At 44.7% G+C, this 9,246-nt stretch overlaps 1 protein-coding gene across 1 annotated transcript; it reads right to left on the bottom strand.

Annotated features, from left to right (window-relative positions):
• Positions 1-938: 938 nt before the first annotated feature.
• Positions 939-8,830, bottom strand: LOC121981460 (ABC transporter B family member 19). The gene is made up of 10 exons (XM_042533994.1): positions 8,394-8,830; positions 8,241-8,295; positions 7,904-8,079; positions 7,635-7,835; positions 6,151-6,410; positions 5,562-5,878; positions 5,259-5,482; positions 3,896-4,721; positions 3,578-3,819; positions 939-2,318 (listed from the first exon to the last, which is right to left on the bottom strand). The coding sequence occupies exons 1-10, from the start codon at positions 8,646-8,648 to the stop codon at positions 1,110-1,112; spliced, it is 3,765 nt and encodes a 1,254-aa protein (XP_042389928.1). The 5' UTR covers positions 8,649-8,830; the 3' UTR covers positions 939-1,109.
• Positions 8,831-9,246: the final 416 nt, after the last annotated feature.

Here is a 9,246-nt window from a genome sequence, read left to right as displayed (position 1 = left end):
GAATTGCGAATGAAGCGGAGAGAGAGGGCTGGGGTGGAGTTGGCCACGTGGGCTGCCAACTGTGTCGCGGAGGGTTGTCACGGCAAGAATCGTTCCTCATTTGGATAAACCAGTGCATGGAAGTACTTGTAATAGCTAGTTAAGGCTTCGCTCCAGTGAACCAGCAGTAAAATTCATCAGACTTACAAGTAAAAACAAAGGTGCATCTCTTGTTGCGAGAAGCAAGAAACACGAAGAACACGAAGAACTGGTACATATGAAAAGATCATCGCACATGAGAGCTTATGGCTGAGTGACACCCAGAGTTCCCCCAAACACTTCAGTGAGGACAAGTTTCTGTTGCTTCCATTCTAGTCTCAAGAAGGCCTACTGAAGTGTTTGAGAGAATCCAGAGGACATTCAACTCTTCTTGACCTCTTCGGCTCAGCTCCCAGACCTATTTATAGGCTGTCCTTGCTTATCATTTTCCCTGATCCTCTGTTCAGTTATCACAAGCAACACTGAACATTGATTGTGAATTTTGTAAAGTAAGCACTCTCTTAATGGCTTAAGTTTGTTTTCCAAATGTTTAACTACATTCACTGAAACTAGACACATTTGAGTCTCAGGATCTTGAGGGAATCCAGGAAATTTGGAGGACTCTGACATAAATGGAGTAAAGGTATGGTTACGGGACATTTGGATTCCCTATCCTCCATTCATGCCAGAATCGTGGCTAGGTTCAATGTGTGAGTTGATCTGGTTGCATTGTTCATTCGAAGTTCATAAACCATGCATGGCCTCATGTTCAGCTCAGCTTCATATAAATAGAACTTTGTATTCTTGACTCGAGATAAAGTTTGAGTAGCCACCTGATGTTAAGTTTACTCGACATTTACCAGTTTGAATGAAATATAGAAGTTTCTAGAATTCTTAAAGCGTGTAAAAGTATTTCTTAGTTTGAGGAAGTTCACCAGCACTTCGGACCTCTACGTTGCATTTCACCATTAAAAGACCAATTGAGTTCGAGTTCCGACAGAATATTTTATAGATCATAACAGCAGCATTCCAGTTAATACCACGGCACCTGCAACCACCGATTAGAACGGTAGTGGTCTCCGGCATCGTTGTCAGACATGATAGTGTTGCAACTGCAGCAACCGGGAGTAGGCCCCGTCGGCCCGCGTGAGGAGTTCGGTATGACTGCCCTGCTCCAGGATGCGGCCGTCCTGCACCACCCCAATCGAGTCGACGGCGCGGATGGTGGAGAGGCGGTGCGCCACCAGCACGGTGGTGCGCCCCTTCATCAGCCGCTCGAGCGCTTCCTGCAGCACGCACTCGGACTCAGCGTCTAGCGCGCTGGTTGCCTCGTCCAGCAGCAGCACCGTTGGATCCTTGAGCACCGCCCGGGCGATGGCAATCCGCTGCTTCTGCCCGCCAGAAAGCTGCACGCCCCGCTCTCCCACAGCCGTCCGGTACCCCTCCGGAAGCGCACTCACAAAGCCATGCACATTAGCAGCGCGCGCTGCGGCGACTACTTCCTCTTCCGTGGCGCCGTCCCTGCCATAAGCAATGTTTTCCATGATGCTGGCGGCGAAGAGCACCGGCTCCTGCTGCACCAGCCCGATCCTGAGCCGCAGTTGCTTCAAGCTGAGTCGTTTGATGTCCTTGCCGTCGATCAGCACCTTGCCCGCCGTGGGATCGTAGAATCTTTCAATTAATGCTATGACGGTGCTCTTGCCGGATCCACTCGCGCCGACAAGAGCCTGGCTTTGGCCGGCACGGATGCGCAAGTTGAAGTCTTTAAAGATGACGACGTCAGGACGAGAAGGGTACGCAAAGTCAACGTGCCGTAGTTCGATCTCACCACGGATGGAGTCCACCGGCTCAGCGTCAAGGTCGTCGGGCTCGATGCGGGTGCCTCGATTGAGAATGGCAAATACGGAGCGGATCGACTCGCCGCCGCGGATAATCTCAGGGGCGAGGCTGACAGTCTCAGCGACGGAGTTGGCGGTGACGACAAGGACAACGAAGACCTTGATGACCTTGGAGAAGGTGGAGGAGCCGTCACGAACGAGATGAACGCCGTACCAGAGGATGAGGGCTTCAGAGGAATAGAGGCAGAGCTGGGAGAGGCCGTAGAGGAAGCCCGAGGTCTGGCTCCGGCGGAGGCTGCGTTGCTGGGGAACGCGCAGCTCGCTGGCGAAGAGGGAAAGTATCTTATCCTGCGCGTTGAATGCGGCCACCGTGCGGATGTTGCTAACACCTTCGCCAGCGATCATGCTGGTTTTGGCATGGGCCTTAGCGGTGTCGCCGGCGAAGCCCTTAAGTGAGAGTTGCTGATGACATTTACAATAAAACAAATGTGTCAATTACACCTGCCACGCAGAGAACAAATCTAAAGCATTCATACAAATATGTCATTAACAAATCTAAGCTCATAAACCTCTCAAATCTAAAGCTCATATTGGACTTAGGCAATTGCTTTGTCAATATATTATTCACAATGAACGGCTCTTTTAGGAACACAATTGTCTCTCTTCAGCGAGTTTAGTGTAAATAATAATAAATATAAGGAAGCTAATACATTCAGAACGTTGCTGTTAACCATCCAGCCTCATGCAAAAGCAAATAGTTCTCTTTGATGGTACACGTATGGCAAAATCTTGCTCTATCTAACAAGAATAATCAGTCATGGTATGTGTATGCCTGCTCTTAGCTTTCTTAGACAGCTCAACTGAAGAACACAGTTGTATATCCACACACTTGGTATATGATGAAATCATATTCTATACCGACAGATTGAGCCAGTTGATTCTACTTTGTTTTTTTCAAATATAATCATATTATGAGGATCACATGTTCATGCTAAATTCCAAGTGCGGTCAATGTACAGAGAAGAAAGATTTTTACTGGCCTGATATTACTTGGGAGTACATAGCATTAATCGCATCACGCGAAGGGAATCACTCTAAAGTCCAAGCTACTGCTATGGCAGCCGCAGCAGGCTCAGGCTGGCCAACCTACGCTTAACATTTTCTTCCATTACTTTTTCCTGATAAAAGTATCGACTTTTTTGTCACGCTCAGACAAAACCATTAAAAGATGGCAGGCAGAGTTGTGGTAGCAAAGTAACTCGAGCTGCAAGGAGAGTGTGAGGTCTGACAGCCTCGAGAAACGCAAGTGTTGCAAGTAAAAAAATAGATTGCATGAATTCTAGGGGCGGGCCCTTCCTATGCTTTGTATCCCCATTGGAATTTAATTATTGGTGTGTCCATAAGGCCAGGGCAACACTATCGTTGCCAGAACCAATACTAGTTCTGTAGGTGCCAGAGGAAAGCACATGTATGTTGCAGGCTTGCAGTATCCTATGACAATCTTAGCCCTTTAGGCTACAATATTTCCTGTTTCATATTTCACAGGCGGTCCTTTGCAGAAAGATATCAGGACCCAGCCCACCAAATGAATAGTAAATTATATTTTCTTTCTTTGGTCAAATGATCGATTTTGAACTTCATCATTTAATGCAAACTCAATTCAAGAGCAGATCAAACAGCAAGTAATTGAGCAGGACAAGAGTATAAGCATAACGACTTACTTGAGCAAAGTTGGCAAGGACCAGGAGAGGGAAGGTGGCAAGAATGAGTAGAGCAACGCGCCATTCAATGATGAAGCCGACTATGAATGAAGTTAACAGTGAGGTCATGTTCTGCAGGATTACAGAGATCCTTTCAGCTATTGCAGACTTCACATCAGCCGCATCGTTGGCTAAACGTGCAGCCACCAGGCTTGAATTGTTCTCTTCCTCATCGAACCAGCCCACTTCATTCCTCAAGATTGCTGTAAATTACTAAGAATTGTTTGATTCTTAAACCAAAAAGCAACCTCAAGGACAAGGACAGAAAATCGCACTAACCGGCAAGCATCATTCTCCTCACCCTAGTTGTAAGATTTTCTCCCATAATGCTAAAGAAGTAATGTTGAACCAAGTAGGCAACAACTGCATAAAGGCCAGTGCCGATGTATATGAACACATATTCCCTGGTCTTTCTCTCCATGGCATTTGGGTCCCTGTAGTAGAAAACTTCGATCATGTTGCTCATAACGATTGCAAAAGTAGGGCCTATGAAGCCAGATAAAACTGATCCAATTGCACCCATCATTGTATAAGGCCATTCAGGTGCATTTAGCTTCAAAAGCTTGAAGAAGTAGCCTCGAGGTGCAGGATACTTGCGAACATTATCAGCATTAGACACCATCTCAATGCGGCCATCTGCTCCAGTGCTGTACTGGTAGCTCAAATTTCTTAAGCTACCAGATCGCAAACTTAATGATTTTGTGGAAAGTGAATGGCTCAGTCGTGAAGATCGGGATCTTCGAGTGGATGGACCACCAAAATCTCTGTTCCTTGCCATCTCCTGGAACCGAATCAAAGAGGCATAAGCTCCAGAGGCCCCTTTTGACAGTAGTTCTTCATGGCTCCCAGTTTCCACAACTTGACCCTGCTGGATCACAGCAATCATATCCACATTTCTTATAGTTGACAACCGATGTGCAACAACCACAGTAGTTCTTCCGACCATGATGCGGTCGAGGGCTTCTTGGACAATGCTCTCAGAGCCAGCATCTAGAGCACTAGTAGCTTCATCAAGGAGAAGGATTTTGGGATTCTTTAACATGGCCCGGGCAATGGCAATTCGTTGTTTCTGTCCACCAGACAACTGGACTCCCCGTTCTCCTACCTTGAATAGGAAAGTACTAGCGATCATCAGACAATCTATATTCATAATATAAAACTGGCTGTAGCTTATCAAAATGACAGTAGTTTGTCAATGATGGAATAAGGCAACATGCAAAAAATGAGTTTCAAATTATCTATGCAGTTACTAAATTGTCATCGACTATAGCATCTAAAAGGCTTACTCAATGATCAGTGATCAATCACAATACTGACAGGCCGACGCCTATCCCAATTACAAGATATGGCTATAAAGGGCAGCACTAAGAACTAAAGAACAAGATCAATGTCAACAGAAAATGATCGTTCAAACCAAATGATGACAAAATTAAGTGAAATCCTTTCAGAATGTTATCTTAATTTCAGACTGTCAGAAGCAATTTAACAGTGAAATCCTTTGTTTCATTAAAAAGAGGTGCGAAAAAAAAATTAGGAAGTTTCCAAAAATTATTTAGAATGATAAAGATAACAAAAGCAAAGGGCACAATCACAGAAAGTAAGGCATAAGTTTAATTTCCAACATCTAAACTAGTTAGGTCACCTGGGTACTGTATGCATTTGGAAGTTGTGATACAAAGGTATGAGCATTAGCAGCAGAGGCAGCAGCTTCAACTTCAGCAAATGTTGCATCCGGTTTCCCATACAGTATGTTCTCAAGTATTGTAGTAGCAAATAGTGCAGGTTCTTGATTAACCAGGCCAATTTGCTCTCTCAGCCATTTTAGCTGCAATGTCTTTAAATCAACATTGTCAAGCAGCACCAGCCCTATAAGAATAGCAAGAAATAGAAAATGTAAAAGTGACTATCATACTGCATTCGTTCAAGACAATTCCAGACTGGATACCTTGGTTAGGATCATAAAATCTTTCTATTAGAGCCACGACAGTACTCTTTCCTGATCCACTTCCTCCAACAACTGCAACTGTCTTCCCTGCTGGGAAGAAAAGAGAGAAATCTCGGAAGATAATGACATCTGGCCTTGATGGATAGCTAAAAGTTACTTCTTTGAATTCTATATTTCCATGAACCTCTTCCAAACACTTCCCATCGCATTGATCTTGGACTATAGAGGGTTTTTGTCGGATAATCTCCAATAACTTGTATCCAGCAGTCATTCCTTTGCTAAAGGCCCCAAGATTTGAGAATGATTGACCTAGGCTCCTGCAATCACATAAATAGATTGATTATCTACCAATAGTTGTTCTCCAACAGTATGAGTAAGAACACTACAAAATCACTTAAGTTTGCATCCTATCAATTGGTACATTGAGATAACATTTCTGTAGATAATCTTACAAAAATTGTTGCTAACCACCTATCAATAAACAATCTATCACAGGAAACATGTAAAAAGATCTCTGGCATTATGGCATATACTTTTTGCAAATTGTAAGATTTTAAGTTGTAAGCATGAACATAATTTAGGAACTCACATGCCACCAACAATAGCAGAAAATATTGCTGTGAAAGCCTTCCCACCATCAGTTTGCCCATTCCTAATAAAAACACCAGCATACCAAAATACCAGAGCCCATGACATGCAAGCAATTCCATATGTGCAGCCAATTCCAAGGCCTTTAGCCATCCCTGCCTTGTATCCAAGTTTCAGTGTGTTTTGGATTGCTTCGGAATAGGAGTTTAGTGCTTTGCTTTCACCAACAAAGGAGTACACAGTCCGAACTTGTGCAATTGCCTATGAAAGGGGTTCATATTTACAAGATGAATTAAATATCCACCAAATTAAATAAAACATTTTGAATTGGTGTTACATGAAACAACAATGAACTTAGAAGGCACTAAAGGAAGATATTTTATGCACTCCAAAACATGATCTTATGATTTTTCTCATTATCAAATAGAAAGACCAAAAATTCCAATTATACAAGATAAGAAGGAATCGCAATCAAGTTAGATTCAGATTGGCATAATTTATAAATACTAGGGTTTTCAACATTAATGGACCTCCACTGACAGACAATTTGCTTTCGACATATAATAAATATTATTAGATTCAGATATATACAATTTGCTTTTCATAACTAGTCCCTACCAACATGCAAATCATGTGGGTACTAAGGTAATAAATTCGAAAAGCCAAAACCCTTACACTTAATAACATGTGCCAAACAGTCACAAAACAATGAAATTTAAGGGGAAAAAAGGCATTAGATGGTCTTTTTCACTCTAGTTATAAACTCATAACCCCATGTAAAATAATAGTATGTCTTTAGCATTGATAGTTTTACAGCACAAAATCATAGCAAACTCTTACTATTCCGTCCCAACCCATGAACTGGAACAAGAAGCTACTATGAATATGCTAACATAGAGACAGACAGATGCAAAATCTTACTTGTAAACTAAAAAAATTCCAATTAGGCAGCCCCCACTTAATTTAGACTTGAAAGGTGCAGACAGGATTGCTCTCATTTGAAATTCAAGAAAGGTCCACATAAATATTGTCAAATCCAAAGGATTAGGATCAATCAGGATAGATGGCACATGGATTTGACATCGAAAGGAATCCAAAGGGGACCAATTCAGACCAACGCAATAGGAACAAGACCAGGGTGGTCAATTTAGGCAGCTATTTGCAGATTAATACAACCTCACAAATTAGAATGGTAACAAAAAGTTAAGCCTTGCTAGGCATTAGCCAGCTGCCTCATAATTTCCAGTTATTTCCTAATCAATAAGCAGAGGGAGAGCAACGAGCAAAAGGAGAAGTCACTATCGACCGCACACGCCATCAAGAAAGGGCCGAACCAGAAGAGGCTCCACCCACAAATTAAATACCACCCCGTTTACCCCACCTCAGACTACGACCATTCCTCTCGACACAGTGAAGCACCTTCACATCACCGCATGCAGACACCTAGAAGAGGTTCAAAGTCATGGTGGCGCTCAAAAGTATTACCTGTTCGGCGACAACGCCGGCGTTGGAATACGATTCACGGCTCTTTGATGTAAGCCCGGTGAGAGTGTAAGCGTATAGTCCTCCAGCAAAGGCGATCCCGGGAATGACCGCGACACTGAGGAGGGCTAATCTCCAGGCTGAAACGAAACCTACCACCAGTCCAGCTAGGAAGGTGGAAAGATAGTGGATAAAATTTCCGACCTGCGTGCATTTAAGGAAAGATGATGAGGTAGGCATGAAGGAAGAAGAGGAAAGGTCGGTAAGGTCACCTTCTCGCTGATGGCGTCTTGGACAAGGAGGGTGTCAGTGGAGACGCTAAAGACTATGTCGCCGGTCCTCGCGTCGGTGTCGAAGAATCCGACATCTTGCCGGAGAACCGCCTCCAGGTACTTACAGCGAAGCGCGCTGGCCTGCCGCTCACCAGTGTACATCCAGCATGCGATCTCTGCGAGCACATCATCGAATGGTAAGGCAATGAAACTCGATTCGGTCTGAAGGAGACCGCTGTTGATGGCATTCCTCCCGAGCTCGGAACGGTCGTCGAGACGAGAAGTAAGCTCGCCAGGAAGTGCTAAGTTCAAGAAAAACAGTATTTTAACAGCTCACCTGCATAAGAGGACAAGCAAACCACCAACCCAAGGTAGACGAAATAGAGGGCAAACTGAGAGAGAGAGAGCGAACGGGAAGACGATTAGAAGACAAGAAGGTGGATCTTTTGAAATGGAGACAGGAGATGAGGCATTGAGGCTTTGAACTGACCTTGGAGACCTCATGGGTCATGACGGATAGGTGATGCTGGTTCTTCCCGAAGCCATTGACGAGGTCACCGAAGAGGAGGAAGAAAACGGGCATGGCGGAGCCATGGACCACCGCTCCCACACTCCCCGCCGCCATCAACAGGTAGTCCCAACGATCGGCGAAGGAGAAGAGCTCGTAGAACGCTGCGCTCTGCTCCTGCCTCTTCTTCTCTCCCCCATCCGCCGCTGCCGCCTTCGCGTCCCCCGCCTCCGCCATGGTAGTGCCGCACTCCGCTGCTTCGCTTTCAGATCTACGTCCGGATTTGCTGCTCTACAAGGAGAGAGCTCGGATCAAAGATGCAGAGCACATGATATCCGCCATTGGAGCCTGAAAGGAGTGTGTGCTCTGCTACTGCAGCTTCTGCTCCGCTATGGACCACAATGACAACGAAACTGGAGAAGGGTCGAGTAAACAAATATAAGAGGCGAGAGAGATCTCGTCACCTGCGGTGACCGTGAGTGTGACGAATACGCGTCACTTCCAGGTACAGAAATTGTCAGTCAAAATCAAGGCCGCTCGTATGCAGGATTGACGCTATCATGACCGCTAATTCACCTGGATTTTGCACCAGACGGAGGAACGGTAAGACAAGGTCCCACCCCAGGCGCAACCACTGATACTGGACTTCTGAATTGTGGCCATCGCAAACGCTTTTCAATTTATACGGTCAATAAAAACTTTCTTAATATCGGACTGATCACCTTAAATTCAATTATCTTGTTCAATATTTTTGTTTGTAAGAGCAGAGTCCGAATCTGGTCGGCGGAGAATTAGAAGTCGAAATTACAACAAGGGACACGCACAATTACGATTT

Source organism: Zingiber officinale, chromosome 1B (assembly GCF_018446385.1).
Source record: "Zingiber officinale cultivar Zhangliang chromosome 1B, Zo_v1.1, whole genome shotgun sequence".
Taxonomy (NCBI): domain Eukaryota; kingdom Viridiplantae; phylum Streptophyta; class Magnoliopsida; order Zingiberales; family Zingiberaceae; genus Zingiber; species Zingiber officinale.
This window is presented reverse-complemented; position numbering and strand designations above follow the sequence as displayed.